The following is a 17,461-nucleotide window of genomic DNA, read 5'->3' on the forward strand; positions in this document are numbered from 1 at the left end:
CTTAATAGGTGTTTGCTACTGTCAATCATCTGTGGTCATCAAGTCCGTCGACGAAAAAGCACCAACGTGGCTGCATTGAAGATTAGTGGCTGCTTTTCCTCTTCCTGGTCACGGGTTATGTTGACCACTTTGACGAGACGGAACCCAAAATACAAGGACCTGATAATTGCATCATTATTTTGACATAAATATGAAGAAATGTTAATGAAACAAAGCAAACGAACTTGTATACAAAAATATTTTTGTAACATTTTGATGAGGGGAAACTCAGTTTTGGGATTAGGCTAAACGCAGTGAACAGATGACTTCATTTTTTATAACAATAATGACGTTTTCTCTTTACAGCGCCATCTTGTGGCAATATAGGTAAATGACATTCAAATCATTCCTTCTAATTTGAAATACACATTTCAGTACATAAAACACCAGATAGCAACACTGATTGGACCGTACTTAGTCTTTAAGTTGTTTATTATCAAGATAAATGGAACAAACGGCATTGAATTGAAACAGAGGCACATGCATTGTTTTGGTATTTTTTTTTTCAATAGCGAAAAAACTTAAGTGTACCCATCACTCAGTCACATTGTTTAAGAATGAATTAATTCAAATGCTGGTGCAGAACATGCCATGGATACAAAGAGGGACATATCTGAAACACCTTGTAGACTGTATTATTGTACAGTGCTTTTAGATATACAACAGTCATGCAAGAATCAAGTCAAAACACCTCAAAAATATCCACCTAAAAGACAAAAGTGATGTAGTTGATTCTTTGAAATTCACATGTAAACATGTGGACTTCGCAGGCACTAATGGAGGGAGGCATCTGTAAATACACAATAAGTTACTAAGTCCATCTTGTGAATTATTCCAATCTTGATTCCATTACAGACAAAAAGGAGCTGTTTCTATTCATATTGTTTCTACTTAGCACAAGAAATACAATGATTGTGTGTTTGATTCATTCTGAACACAAACAGCAGCTAGTATCAAGGCTGCTTTGTAAGCATTCTGGCAATAATAATTTACAACTTTCAGCGTCAAAAGACACACTTGCATGATATGAGTCTACTTCCAAGGAGGGCACGCCGGGTCCAACACCTCAGTTGACGGGGGCATCCCGCATCAGCACGTTTCCATCCTCCATTCCAAAGTAGGCTCGCTCGGCCATGCCGACAAAGAGTCCCGTTTCCACAACCCCTGGGCGAATAACGTGCGTAAGCACACTGAGCACGGACTACAAAGTGTGGGGCGTCTCACCTGGAATCATCTTGATGGCACAGTTTATTTCCTTCCACTTCTGAGCGCCCACAAATTTCCAGTCCAGAATGAAATTGCTGTTGTCTGTCACCAGTGGACCCTGACGCCCACAAATACGCAGAGATCAGCGAGAGACTGGCACAATATTTCCCTTATGCTGCAAATCATGGGTGTCCAAAGTGCGGCCCAATATTAAAAGGGATCTGTTCCGCGGGGCGCCTCCAATTACATTTTGAATATCTGACAGTTATATTGCTGCAACTTCGCCACCACACTGTGGACATTGTCAGTAATTCAGGTTAATAAACGTGAATTGCATTTTCAAAAGCACTCAGCACAGCAATATTATATATGACCCAATACAGACAGCCTTTTTTAATCATCATGTTGCAATTAAAAAGACACAAAAAGTCAGCACATAACTGAATTTTGTGGGTATTATAAAACATGTCCAAGCACAACACATAATTTAAAAAATAGACCCATTTATGAATGATGGGCAATATGCAAATCACTCCACACTATCCATGTTTGGTGCATTTTAGCTGCTTAGTATGTCTGAATGATTACAAAACTTTAAGGAGGTCGTCATGGAAATAAACAAGGTACATCCAATTATATCAATTATTAATTACATATCCATGATATTAATATAATTGACTAATATGTCAAATATATCTAGTTACTTTACATGCAGTAATGTAAATACATTTCTTTAGCCCAATGCGGCCCCAAGTCCAAAAGTTTGTAAATAAAATTAAACTTACAGCTTTACTGACAGCCATTCTTAAATTGGCTTCCCCTCCAAAGAGTTGGACAATCCTCCTGGAGACGGGGACATATGCCATGGGGACCACCTCGATGGGAACCCCCTTCTTCCACTGCTGGCCCAAAGCCTTTGAGTCCTTCCTGAAAGTGGATGGAGAATTATTGGTGAGTAACCCGCGATTTCAGTTCCCATCACACTTGGTTTACGCAAGACACAAACCTGTAATCCGCGATGACGATGAAATGTTTAGCGCAGCCAGCTACAATCTTCTCCTGAGTCAAACAGCCGCTGCGATAAATAAATATAATCTAAGTAATTGGGTAGAGCTTTACTGTCGGCGAGAAGGCAAACTCACCCTCCACCTTTAATTAATGTCAGATCTGCATCTACTTCGTCTGCTCCATCGATGGCAACATCCAGCTAGTGGAAGTTGAGCAAAAGTGACATAAAACTTTGTTAATTTATATTTTTTCCTTACAAAGTTCTTAATTCTCGTTCTCCTAGACACAGAACAACACTTCCTCATTCTCCGCAAATTACCCTTGTGGCATGGACGGTGTGTTTGTAAACATGGGAAAAACTGACATCAAATCCAAACCATACGGGCAAAAAACATTAGCTGGTCGTTACAGTATGAATATATATATATATATATATATATATATATATATATATATATATATATATATATATAGCCTATTATTTGCGCACTATCTGCAAAAAATGTACCAAAAACTTGACCACCCAAAAAAATATTCGAAACCGTAAACAAAAACGCACGCCATTGTGACTGTCTGGAGTATTGTCAGCATGTCTGTGATATAGACGTTAGTTTAATATATCCCAGATATACCCGCGGACAGCCATCTACAAACTTTGCAAATATTCAGAGGAGAGTGGCGGCTTTTAAGAAGAGCAACTGAAACTAGTGCAACAGCGTGATGTGTTCAGAGTTGTTTTTAATCTTTAAAAAAAGTCTTTAAAAGTCTGTTAACACTCGAAAATAATCTTAAACTAGATTGTACAAAAAGGAGCAACAATTGAAAATATGGCAAAACAGGTACAAAAATAGATATGTAAATACTAATAACAAAATTGTTTTAAATGTATGTATACATTTTTTGAGCCTTTTAAAAAATATATATATCATCAAAGTCAGTTATGCAAACTACTCAATGATGCCATAGTGACCACGCCCCCACCGCCTCAGGTGTCTTGGCAGTTCTTACTTTTTCGGAAGTGAACCAGTAATTGTACGGGTACCAATACACTTTGCTTTAAAATATTTCAGATCAGTAAATGATCGAGCTTTTTAATTTTTAATCACAATTACAATAAAAACACATGAAGGCATTTTAACTATGGCAACTAGATATTTAAACAATGTCATTATTCTGTTTCATTTCATACAATTGTTGAACCAATATAAAGTCAAAGTACACAGAATTATTCACTGAATTTTTAAACATTAACAAAAACAAAAAACATATTTTATGAAAACAATATCGATCTAATCGCTAGCATCACTCATACACTGCACTACCCCTGGGATCAACAGCATCTGTTTATGGAGCAGTCTAACCCTCTCCGTGATCGCCTGGCAGTCTGACACACGACAGACACAGGAACGGAGCACTTCAGTTTCATATGGTCCTCTCTCTGGACTTCTATTAATCTACCGTACTTGTTAATTTCCTGGTAATATCTGTAAGATGGTTAAACTTTCATGTTTGCTGAAGTGAACTACGTACCTATTCTTCTGTCGATTCAAGCTAGCTTAGCATGTTTGCTTGTCGTCTGCTGCTCTCTTACTCCATGTGTTACATTTTAAGCCCGTTTTGCCAGTTCCACAGTGATATTAAAACTAGTGACAAATGCAGTTTGTGTGCCGCAATGGAAGGGATAACATAAAGGTACTGCTCTGCATTGAACGAAGACTTGGCCAAAATATCCGACATAAAGAAACCGTTAGCAGTGGCTCTAGCAGTCAACACAAAGGACCAAGTTGCAAGGTATGAGCTTCAAGGGATACTTTTTTGTGATCATCAATAAAAAGCACTGATTGGGATCTGGCAATTTTTCACAGAATTTGGCCAGTAATGATCACTGGCCGATCGATTGGAACGCAGTGGCATCTTTTTCTTGGGTAGACGCATGTTACATGAAATAATCGCCGTATTTCTACAAGTTAAAGTTTTTAAAAATGTTTCTAAAGTTTCTTGTCTAAAGTTTAAAATAGTTGGTAAACTAGTTTGTTAACTAGTTCTGTTAATAAAGCAGGGTTTCCCATACATGTATTTGATTATGATGCATTGCCATGGCACCTTCAAAATTAGGGTTTTTAATGTGACAACAAAGTTAAGTAACGTATTGTATGAATGGATATATATACACAGTGTTTCCCACAGGTCAGGCATCTATATTTGGTGGTGTGGTTGGGCAGCGGCGGTGATGACCAAGAACGGGGAGTTGGAATATAATTACAACACTTTATGTACATATTTATATAATATGTAACTACAAGCTCCATTCACAGACAGAGTCCCATTGTTTTTATGAGCTGTCGAGCGATTCAAAACCCAGAAAAAAAGAAAAAAAATAAATAATATATATATATATATATTTACTTTTTTATTTGTGGCGGCCGTAATTCTTTCGTGGCGGGCCGCAACTAATAAATCAATGTGTGGGAAACCCTTATATAGCTTACTATTTACGCACTACCGACACACCAAAAACTCAGTCCCAGGAAAACGACTGATAACTGAAACAGTAGTGTTGAAACAGGGTGTTGTGATGACGTAAGCAAGATGCACACGATTGTCTGTAGAACAGGCAGCATGTCTGTGATGTGGACACATTGGCAGTGCATGTTAGAGCAACAGGTGGCACCGCAATATCTAATTGTCAGAAGAAAGTCACTTCCGGAAAGGACATAATGAAAACATGTAACCAAACTTTTTTTGTATAATGTTTGTTAACTTATTCTGCTATTAATGATGGTAAAAAAAAATCTAAATGGTCCTGGCTTTTAATAAGGTTTTAACTCTTGCTAATGTTTATGTTAACTTGTTCTGTTCCAGCCCTGCGATGAGGTGGCGACTCGTCCAGGGTGTACACTTTCCGCCCGATTGTAGCTGAGATAGGCGCCAGCGCCCCCCGCGACTGCAGAAGGGACTAAGCGGTAGAAAATGGATGGGATGGATGGATGTTCTGTTCCAATATTTTTTAATATATTTACACACTTTCTTTGTTTTAGTTTAAAATAGTTGATAAACGTGTTCAACTAGTTATGTTAATAAAGCAGGGTTTCCCTTACATGTATTTAATTAAGGCACAGTGCCACAGTAAAATAAAAGCCACCGCACCTTAAAAAATTGTTTTTTTTAGTGATGCACCGAAAATTCAGTCACCTGAAAATACTTTCAACACTGAAATAGTACTGCCAAAACAGGATGTCTGCGATGTGGACACTTCCGGAAATGACAAAAAGAAAAATGGAATCAAACTTTTTTTTATAAGTAAATAAAATTTAAAATAGTTGGTAAACATGATTGTAACTTATTCTGCTGTTAATGAAGTTCAACAAATGGTCATGACTGTTAAAGTTTTGAACACTTGGTAAAGTTGTTTATGTTAACTTGCTCTGCTCCAATATTTTTTTTAAAATGTTCAGAACCTTTGTGGCTAAAGTTTAAAATAGTAGGTAGATTCGTTTGTTGACTTGTTCTTTGTTAATACAAATTTAAAAGAATGTTTGTTGTTAAAGTATAAACATGCGATCTGAACTTATTCTGCTGTCAGCCTTTTGAAAACATTTTTGTAAATTGACTTGGCTGAAAAAGTCTAAAATAGTAGCTTTCATTTGTTAACTTGTTCTGAACTTTTTGAAATGCTTGTAAACTTTCTCGGGTGTCAAAGTATATAAACCTGTTGTGCTGTTAATTAAGTTTGGAAACAGGTTTGTAAATAGTCTTGACCGTTACAAAGTTTTAAAATATGGTGTAACCCTCCTGCTGTTCATAAAGTAAAAAAAAAAAGGTTTGTAAACAGTCTTGTCCGTCAAATATCAAAATAGTTTTTGGAGAAAAATATAATTAGTGGTAAAATATACATATTTGTGATTCTGCAATTTTAAAATAATTGGTAAAAATGTTTATTAACTTCTTTTGCAGTTAATGAAGTAAGAAAAATGTTTTGATCATTGAATCTAACTGAGGTTGTCATAAACTGGAAGCCATAACCATGAAAGTCAGATGTTATGAGTCAATGTCATATACTAGTTTCACCTTGTAAATATAATTGCTGGACTAAACTAACTTTATTCACAGTTTTTGAGTTTCACCTGGCTTGTGGCTTCATGACGACATACATTTTTTTTCAAATATATTCTACAAAAGGTGTGCCCATTACGTTGATCGCTAGCTACCTGTCAAAGGCGGAGGGTGTGTCGGTCGATCGCCAGCCAAGCATAAAAAAAAAATAGACCTAAAAATTTGTGATCATCGATCTTCAAGACGTCACTTGATTGACATTTACGGCACCAAGTCTCGTGAGATGAAGTTGGCGGCTGCGAGCTCATTATTAGGAAAAAATGACTGTCAGGAAGGCCAAAAACACATTTCGTTTCAACAGACTGTTGCGCCATACCTACCGTCAAAAGACTGACTGCAAATTTCCAATCTTCACAATAAAAGCGCCTCATCTTGCCTGCGCTAACAAAATAAGAGTCTCAGAAAGCTGGCGTGCACAAGTAATCAAGCAAGCAAGCTACGGAGTTTGCCGCCAATGTATTTCTTGTAAAGTGTATAAAAAGGACTATGGTAGATGGATAGATAAGATGCCAAAAAACAACCACTTTTATGTGGTATTGAACAGAAAGGAAGACTTATTTTTGTGTGATTCCAATCAATGCAAGTCATCAAAATCAGGTAATACACCAACTTATATTATTGTCTTCATGAAAGAAATTAATCTATATGTGATAAACATGCTTGTAAAGAAAGGAATCTATATGTGTTAAACATGCTTGTATTATCATTAAACACCTTCAACTTGTTAACAAAAACCTTTATTTTATAAATAAATAAATAAATATTAATTACATGTATGAATGAGGTAAATCCGTTCAACTTGGTCGATTGAAAAGTAGCTTGCCAGCAGAAAAAGTGTGGACACTCCAGTTCTACAACATTTTTGCCCCAAATGATTAAACTGGTTAAATAAACTTAACTATTAATATTGTAGTACTGGCCACAAGAGGAGACCAAACCAATCAAAGCATTCTATTCAGTGTCGCGGCCACTGAATGGCTCAGCCTAAACCAGGGGTAGGGAACCTATGGCTCTAGAGCCATATGTGGCTCTTTTGATGACTGCATCTGGCTCTCAGATAAATCTTAGCTGCCATTGCTTAACACGATAAGTCAGTCTTTTTCAAAAATTTTTGAGGCAAGGCACCTTTTTTTCCATTGAAACATTTTTGAGGCACTCCACCAGTGGAAAACATAAAAAAATAAATCTCAGTAGTCATTATTGACAATAAAAAGTTGTTCTCGCAATAGCTCTTTGTCTCATTGTAGGTGTACTGTCACGACCTGTCACATCACGCCGTGACTTATTTTGAGTTTTTTTGGTGTTTTGCGCTTCTTTTTTGGTGGCATTTCCTCTTTTGTTGGTATTTTCTTGTCGCATTTTCATGTCTTCCTTGAATGCTATTCATCGCACCTGCTTTTGTTTTTACAATCAAGACTATTTAAGTTGTGCGAACGCACTCCTTCTTTGTGTGGACATCGTTGATTGTCATGCCATGTACGGATGTACTTTGTGGACGCCGTCTGCTCCGCACGCTTTAAGTCCACCATTCTGTTTTTGTTTATTTTGCAGCTAGTTCAGTTTTAGTTTAATTTTGCTTCAATGCCTTTACTAAGCGGCACTCGCCTTTTGTTTATTTTTGGTTAAATACAAAACATTCTCATACATTGTAATCCATCCATCCGTTTTCTACCGCACCCGTTCAAGAAGTCTCATCAATGATAAGAACTATTTTATTCATTATTGGTTAGCTTCAGAATAACAATGTTATTAAAAAGAAGAAGATACTTATTATATGTGTATGTTGGTTTTACTTAAAAATGCACACATTTAGTTGTGAAGTAAAGTGAATTATATTTATATAGCGCTTTTCTCTAATGACTTAAGCGTTTTTACATAGTGAAACCCAATAAATAAGTTACATTTTTAAACCAGTGTGGGTGGGTAAAGTGTCTTGCCCAAGGACACAACGGCAGTGACTAGGATGGCAGAAGCGGGGATTGAACCTGCAACCCTCAAGTTGCTGGCACGGCCGCTCTACCAACCGAGCTATATCGCCCAAGTTGTATTCAGTGTTAAAAAATATTATATGGCTCTCACGGAAATACATAGTAAAATATTTGGCTTTCATGGCTCTCTCAGCCAAAAAGGTTCCCGACCCCTGGCCTAAACCATCATTACTATATTGGTTTAAAAGCGTGTAAAAGTGACTTAAGGGTGTTATTTCAGATGTGTGTTATCAATATTAATATAGACGGCTCCCATAATGTTGAAAATGTACTTAAACAGGATTTTTATGCTCTACCAATTAAAATATTTGATTTATAATTTAGGATTTCTACTTCAGTTATGTTCTGAATTGATTGACAGCGATAAACGAGGGATTACCGGACTCAAGTACAACTTCAGTACATTTTGTATTATGCAGGGTAACTTTACACTTGATGTCAGTATAACACAGTTGCACTGTTAAATCCGAAATAACTGAGGCGCTCTCCTTTCGATTGCACCGATGAAGGAGCATGTCATACCTCGGGGTGCCTGTCCAGGTCAGACAGCACTAAACCGTGCTGCAGAATCAGCTGGCGGGCCTGAGGGAGGGCAGAGAAACCGGAGTTATAAACAGACTGCAGGCAAAAAATTGATCCATTACAAAACGTGAACGTGACCTGGAAGGAGGTGGGAACACAGACGATGTTCAGTTTCTCCTGGCGCACCCTCTCCGCTGCAACATACACACGACAGAGTTGTTGAACACATGCTTCAAAATTTAAAGCATGCATCCTTAGTGGGAAACAAAACATGTCCCCATTAATAAGCGTCTCACCAAGTCTGTCCACTGCGTAAACAATGGTGGAGCCACTGCCCACTCCGACCACCTGGTTGTTCTGTGGGACAGCAAACAAATGGGGTTCCAGTTCGCCGTAACCATTATGTTACCAAATGTCAAACTTGCACATTTGGCCACAGTGCATTTGCAAAAAGTGTGGAAAAAAACATGAAACAAAGCTTGAATGAAAGCAAATCAAATTTAGAACTACAGTATCGTATTCAGAAATATTACAACGTATTAACAAAAATAAGTCTAAATTCTGAGTCATAGATATTTTTTTAAAGGGCTCACATGTTTTTTTCTACATTTAAAACACTTCCATGTGGTCTAAATAACATGTAATGGTGGTTCTTTTGTCAACACCTTGCATCGATTTGTTTTACAGACCATCTTCAAACCGCTTTCTTATTTACGTGCCTCCACTTCGACAGGTGGACAGGTGCTAGATCATGCTGGAAAATGAAATCATCATCTCCATAGAGCTTTTCAACGGATACAGCTTCAATAGCTGTATTCCTATGGTCAAGCCACTCCTGAACTCTAGACAACAGAAGTTCCCTCAGTCAGCAATGGTTTGGGGAGCCATGTCAGCTGCTGGTTTTGGTCCACTGTGTTTCATCAAGTCCAGAGTCAATGCAGCTGTGTACATGCTTCCATCTGTTGTAAAGCTCTATGGAGATGATTTAATTTTCCAACATGATCTGGCACCTGCTCACAGTGCCAAAACCAGCAGTAACTGGTGTACTGACCATGGCATTACTATCCTCGATTGGCCTGCCAACTCTCCTGACCTAAACCCCGTAGAGAATTTGTGGGGTATTGTGAAGAAGAAGCTGAAAGACACCAGACCTCATAATGCAAATGAGCTGAAGGCCGCTATTGAAGCATCCTGGGCATCCATAACACCCCAGCAATGCCACAGGCCGATTGCCTCCATGCCACGCCGTATTGATGCAGTAATCCATGCAAAAGGATTCCCAACCAAGTACTGAGTGCATTAATTGACATTTTTAAATGTTTGATTTTGTTTTGCTGTTATAAATCTTTTTTTTTACTTGGTCTGAGGAAATATTCTAATTTTTTGAGATATGATTGAGTTTTCTTAAGGTGTATGCCATAATCAGCAATATTAAAATAAAAGGCATGCAATATTTCAGTTGATGTGTAATGAATCCAGAATGTATGGCATTTTCATGTTTTTAGTTGCATTACGGGGAAAAAAAGGACTTTATCACAATATTCAAATTTTCTGAGACAGTCCTGTAAATATGCTTGATTTTGTATTTGTATTGAAATTGCAAATGTGAATAGCTTTTTTGCCAATAGACATTCCTCCCACAAACCAGATGCACAAATAAATGTGACCTACACACTCCCCCGAACAACCAGAGATCAGTATATACATCAGGACAAGGTCATTAAACTGTATTGATACAATAAAATAAGCAGCTAGCACGGTCTTTCAGATTAACTGGATAAATTAGCATTAACTAATACAACGCTAACGTTAGCTAGCTCAGGCCCGTTGTGCATTCTCTTTGTAAAGACGTAGATTGTTTTTGTGCAGAGAACTCAGAGCATTTTGCAGATAATGCATATAATACTGTGACCCAGACCGATCTGGCTGCAGTGCCCTCTGCTGGTTGTTCAGGGGAGTGTGAAGGTCACATTTATTTGTACATCTCGTTTGTGGGAGGAATGTCTCATCGACACAAAAGCAAAATAGTGATCCACGTATGCAAATACAAAATCAAGTATATTTATATTCAAATCTCAAAAATATTTACAAATAGGCGTATATTCATACAAATTATGTATTTATTTGTAAATTACATTAGTATTTGTATATTTATCAATATTAAGGGTGTAATGGTACGTGTATTTGTATTGAACCGTTTCGGTACGGGGGTTTCGGTTCAGTGCGGGGGTGTACCGAACGAGTTTGTAGGCTAAAGTCTTAAAAAGCTGCTTTGCTTCTTCTGCCTCTGTCTCAGCACCCAGCATTGTCCCACCCACACAACCATCTGATTGGTTACATGCAAAGCCAATCAGCAGCGTCTATTCAGCGCGATGTAACAGCCAATCAGCAGTGCATATTCAGAGCGCATGTAGTCAATGGTTCAGCGTCGAGCATATATGTGATTAACAGGTGAGCAGCGGACAGCGTACTCTCCCCAAATTATTAAAAAAAAGCCTCCCAGTCACAACTACTACTACTAACATCACTATGAGCCCGTTGACCTTCTACAAACTTAAACTGCAGCTCAGCTGACTCGAAGTTCTGGCTTGAGGTGAAGGCTAATTAGCTTTTAGCGTAACGTTAGCTCATTTTGCTGTGTGTGTGCGTGCGTGTTAGGGGCAGCAAAGCCCTGTCTGTTATTTCACTTGAACTCCATGGTGTTCAGGGATGAGTAGTCTCTCCTATTGCTATTGTACTATTTTTTCAGCAATAGTTACATTAATCATTAGTAATGTAGCAGCCTAGTTTTGAATGGCAGGGTCCCTGCTATCACATGTTGAGAAAAATATAACATTTACATAATAAAAGTCAACTACAGGCTTCCCAATTGCTGTAATAATTTAAGCATGATGAGTTGACTTGAAACTGTTTAATTTTGCACTTTTTATATGTAGAAGAAAGGTTTTACATTTTATTTAATCAAAGCAACAACTTCAGGCAGTTTAATGTGGATTAACGTGGACAGAATTATTATAGTGTTCCCAATGTTAAAAGGAGAAAGCCATTGTTTACAAATGTGTTAAATAAATAACCCAAAAATGTATATTTTGTTGTTTTCTTACTGTACCGAAAATGAACCGAACCGTGACCTCTAAACCGAGGTACGTACCGAACCAAAATTTTTGTGTACCGTTACACCCCTAATATATATATATATATATATATATATATATATATATATATATATGTTGATGTGAGACAATTCTACTTCCATTCAACAACGGTGCGATCTCATACTTCGAGCTGGGGGGGGTGGGGGGTCGTTGGGAGAGTGGCCGTGCGCAACCCGGGGGTCCCTGGTTCAATCCCCACCTAGTACCAATCTCGTCACGTCCGTTGTGTCCTGAGCAAGACACTTCACCCTCATTACGGCTCATTACCGTATTTTTCGGAGTATAAGTCGCACCTGCCGAAAATGCATAAAAAAGAAGGGAAAAAACATATACGTCGCGCTGGAGTATAAATCACATTTTTGGGGGAAATTTATTAGATAAAATCCAACAAGAACAGACATTTGAAAGGCAATTTAAAATAAATAAAGAATAGTGAACAACAGGCTGTTATGACACATACATAACCAACTGAAAACGTGCCTGATATGTTAACATAACATATAATGGTAAGAGTCATTCAAATAACTATAACATATAGAACATCCTATACATTTACCAAACAATCTGTCACTCCTGATCGCTAAATCCCATGAAATCTTTTTTTTCGGTGTCGCTTCTAAACAATTCTGCCAACTCCAAAGGAAGACAATGTGCCGCTTCCTCTTCTATCGGTACGTCGCTTACGTCAGAGTCATCGTCAGGTGTAGTTCCAATTATTCCAGCATTTCTGAATCCGGACAGGATGGTTTCGGTTGTCACTGAAGCCCATGCTTTGTCGATCCATCCGATGATGGCAGGTATGGAGTTTACTCCAAACTTTCTTTCTGCTGCTCGATTGCCGTTTCCTGCTGCGTATTTCAATCAATCAATCAATCAATCAATGCTTACTTATATAACCCTGAATCACTAGTGTCTCAAAGGGCTGCACAAACCACAACACAAACCACTACGACATCCTCGGTAGGCCCACATAAGGGCAAGGAAAACTCACACCCAGTGGGACGTCGGTGACGATGACTATGAGAACCTTGGAGAGGACGAAAGCAATGGATGTCGAGCGGGTCTAACATGATACTGTGAAAGTTAAATCCATAATGGATCCAACACAGTCGCGAGAGTCCAGTCAAAAGCGGATCCAACACAGCAGCGAGAGTCCCGTTCACAGCATAGCCAGCAGGAAAACATCCCAAGCGGAGGCGGATCAGCAGCGCAGAGATCTCCCCAGCCGATACACAGGCAAGCAGTACATGGCCACCGGATCGGACCGGACCCCCTCCACAAGGGAGAGTGGGACATAGGAGAAAAAAAAAAGAAACGGCAGATCAACTGGTCTAAAAAGGGAGTCTATTTAAAGGCTAGAGTATACAAATGAGTTTTAAGGTGAGACTTAAATGCTTCTACTGAGGTGGCATCTCGAACTGTTACCGGGAGGGCATTCCAGAGTACTGGACCCCGAACGGAAAACGCTCTATAGCCCGCGACTTTTAATGGGCTTTGGGAATCACTAATAAGCCGGAGTCTTTTGAACGCAGATTTCTTGCCGGGACATATGGTACAATACAATCGGCAAGATAGGATGGAGCTAGACCGTGTAGTATTTTATACGTAAGTAGTAAAACCTTAAAGTCACATCTTAAGTGCACAGGAAGCCAGTGCAGGTGAGCCAGTATAGGCGTAATATGATCAAACTTTCTTGTTCTTGTCAAAAGTCTAGCAGCCGCATTTTGTACCAACTGTAATCTTTTAATACTAGACATGGGGAGAACCGAAAATAATACGTTACAGTAATCGAGGCGATTTCATTACTTCCAGCTTGTAACCTGCAGTATATGCTTTCCTTTTCGGTGCCATTTTTGTTCAGCGCTTTGTTTTTATAAGTTACCGCCAATGTACCGTAGCAGGTAGCGTCTTCTTTCCCACAATGCACTTCTGCCATGACCCGCCCCCGTCGAATTTTCATTGGGTGACGTGTGTGACGATTGCTGTAGCATCTTCTTTTCCCACAATGCATTTCTGCCATGACCCGGCTCCGCCAAATTTTCATTGGTTGACGTGTGTGTGTGTGACGATTGCTGACATCCGGTTATTCTCATACGTGAATGAGATAAATAATATTTGATATTTTACGGTGATATATTAATAATTTCACACATTAAGTCGCTCCGGAGTATACGTCACACCCCCGGCCAAACTATGAAAAAAAACTGCAACTTATATTCCGAAAAATACGGTAATTGTTTTTTTTTATGATCCAAAAAGCCATTATCACAATCAAAATTTGATTAATTGCCTAATAGAGTCTGAGAGATACAAGTTAGAACTATACGAGAATTTGTATTAGATATGGCAAAATGCATGTGCATGTATGAGCCAGTCTGCCCCAAAAACAAGAGGATAGAGAAAAAGAGGGAACTTATTGACTACAATGGTGGACTTCCGGTAAAAACTTTACAATACAGTATATGGAGGTATCCAGTGACGTCCAACTTCAGAAAAAATTTCAAACGGCTAGTTTAGAGGAAGCAAGAAGAAAGACAAGATTGTTTGATATATATTATGGTTTTGCATTAGCAGAATAATATAATGCAGTAGAAGGATTTAAGTCCCAACCTAAAACTCTTTTGTATACTCTAGCTTTTAAATAGACCCCCTTTTTAGACAAGTTGATCTGCTGTCTCTTTTCTGCTCTGCCCCCCTCATCTGTGCATCAATTGGGGATGTTTCTGGCTTGCTGACTTGTCTCCACTCAAGATGATCCCCTGCTGGCCCCACTATGGACTGGACTCTTACACTATTAACTAAATCCACTCAACGTCCATTGCACCAGTCACCCAGAGGGGGAGGGGTCCCCACATCTGTGGTCCCCTCCAAAGTTTCTCATTGTAACCCATTGGGTTGAGATTTTTTTGCCCTGATGTGGGATCTGAGCAGAGGATGTCGTTGTGGCTTGTGCAGCCCTTTGCGACACTTGTGATTAAGGGCTATATAAATAAACTTCATTTGATTGATTGATAATATGTAGATTTTACAAACTCTGTTTCCATAGGAGTTGGTAAATTGTGTTAGATGTAAATATTAACGGAATACAGTGATTTGCAAATCCTTTTCAACCCATTTTCAATTGAAAGCACTACAAAGACAAGATATGATGTTCAAACTCAAACTTTTTATTTTTTGCAAATAATAATTATCTTAGAATTTCATGGCTGCAACACGTGCCAAAGTAGTTGGGAAAGGGCATGCTCACCACTGTGTTACATCACCTTTTCTTTTAGCAACACTCATAAAACGTTTGGGAACTGAGGAGACACATTTTTGAAGCTTTTCAGGTGGAATTCTTTCCCATTCTTGCTTGATGTACAGCTTATTTTGTTCAAAAGTCCGGGGTCTCTGTTGTCGTATTTTAGGCTTCAAAATTTTCAATGGGAGACAGGTCTGGACTGCAGGCAGGCCAGTGTAGTACCCGGACTCTTTAACTATGACACCACGCTGTTGTAACACATGGTGTGGCATTGTCTTGCTGAAATAAGCAGGGGCGTCCATGATAACGTTGCTTGGATGACAACATATGTTGCTCCAAAACCTATATGGACCTTTCAGCATTATTGTTGCCTTCACAGATGTGTAAGTTACCCATGCCTTGGGCACTAATGCACCCTCATACCATCACAGATATTGGCTTTTGAACTATGCGCCTATAACAATCCGAATGGTTATTTTCCTCTTTGTCCTGGAGAACACCACGTCCTCTGTTCCAAATATAATTTGAAATGTGGACTCGTCAGACCACAGAACACCTTTCCACTTTGCATCACTCCATCTTTGGTGAGCTCGGGGCCAGCCAAGCCGGCGGCGTTTCAGGATATTGTTGATAAATGGGTTTTGCTTTGCATAGTAGAGTTTTAACTTGCACTTACAGATGTAGCGACCAACTGTAGTTACTGACAGTGATTTTATGAAGTGTTCCTGAGTCCATGTGGTGATATCCTTTACACACTGTCGATTTTTGATGCAGTACCGACTGAGGGATCAAAAGTCCGAAATATCATCGCTTACGGGCAGTGATTTCTCCAGATTCTCTGAACCTTTTGATGATTTTACGGACCGTAGATGGTAAAATCCCTAAATTCCTTGCAATAGCTCGTTGAGAAATGTTGTTCTAAAACTGTTCAATAATTTGCTCACAAAGTGGTGACCCTCACCCCATCCTTGTTTGTGAATTAATTAGAATTTCATGGAAGCTGCTTTTATACCCAATCATGGCACCCAACTGTTCCCAATAAGCCTCCCCTTTGTACTGGAAAAGTTGGGACCCTGCTCTCGTGTCTGTTCATTTGTTAGAACTTAAATGGAGAACAACAAACGACACACTTTCACGTGCAGTTTGTGTCCGAAAGGCCACGTGGTGAGTGAATGTGCCGCTTTAACTTAGTCACCTTAATTTCAAAATATAGCTTCGGCTTTCATCGACAAGTCGACGTATTGTCACTGTTACTCTACGAGGACACCAGCCTGCATTGCTAATAATTAACCTTTAAAACAAACTAGCAGTAGGAAAGTAGCACAGCAGGGTGTTAAGCTAACATTACTCGCTGGTGAGGGGGGGTTTAAATGTCAGAAACACCGTGACGTGAACTCAACTGTGGACACGAATGGAGAAACAATTATTTTGAAAAACATCCTACCTGGACGTGGTTGTCCACCGCGGCGTAGGCGGCGAGCTTCTTCGCCTCTTCGGCCATGCTATGTGCACTATTAGCGGCACACCGGACCGACGTAAGTGTGCTATGGTGACTTCTGGGAGCCACGGAGAAAAGTGTGGAAGCGCCGAGTGAGCCGGGAGGGAGTTTAGAGAAGGCGACCCACCCCGGAAGCCTCATGGCCCATCACCACCAACACATGCCAAAAAGCCCGCCTTCCTTACCCGGAAGCAGGAAGTGTGGAGTGTCATGTGACTACGAGTATATATGTTGACAACAAACAATAATAGAGATTTTTGGGTTTACGCTGTATGAACAAAAAATTGAAAATGAATTCTACCTTTGCAACCTTATTATTCTATTGGCTAAGTTTTATATTTATAAATGTACGTTTCTCAATGCCCGTCCTATCTTTTCTGCCTTTAAAAAAGACTTTGAACTTTACATTAAAACTCTCTACCTCTAACAACAAAAAAGCTGTGAAAACGATGATGCTGTGCTCCAAATTTAATTTATTTAATGAATCTGAATGAGCCTATGGTTTTGCACGTTGTTTATTATATATATATTTGTTTGTATTCTATTTTTGTTATTTTGAATTGACATACCCCTGGCGCTGTTTTGTACTGTTTTCATAATGTTTGATAATGTTTTATATTGTTGTTTGACTTACTGTTTGTAATTATTGAAATATATAAATAAACATTAAAAAAAATGTTAAAAAATAATG

At 38.9% G+C, this 17,461-nt stretch overlaps 1 protein-coding gene across 1 annotated transcript; it reads right to left on the reverse strand.

Annotated features, from left to right (window-relative positions):
• Positions 1 to 453: 453 nt before the first annotated feature.
• Positions 454 to 16,963, reverse strand: rpia (ribose 5-phosphate isomerase A (ribose 5-phosphate epimerase)). The gene is made up of 9 exons (XM_061894940.1): positions 16,717 to 16,963; positions 9,173 to 9,233; positions 9,015 to 9,070; positions 8,877 to 8,936; positions 2,388 to 2,452; positions 2,252 to 2,320; positions 2,031 to 2,172; positions 1,264 to 1,363; positions 454 to 1,203 (listed from the first exon to the last, which is right to left on the reverse strand). Exons 1-9 carry the CDS (start codon positions 16,909 to 16,911, stop codon positions 1,106 to 1,108), a joined length of 846 nt encoding a protein of 281 aa, XP_061750924.1. The 5' UTR covers positions 16,912 to 16,963; the 3' UTR covers positions 454 to 1,105.
• Between the last annotated feature and the right edge of the window lie 498 nt (positions 16,964 to 17,461).

The sequence above is a fragment of the Nerophis ophidion genome, linkage group LG03, assembly GCF_033978795.1.
Source record: "Nerophis ophidion isolate RoL-2023_Sa linkage group LG03, RoL_Noph_v1.0, whole genome shotgun sequence".
Taxonomy (NCBI): Eukaryota; Metazoa; Chordata; class Actinopteri; order Syngnathiformes; family Syngnathidae; genus Nerophis; species Nerophis ophidion.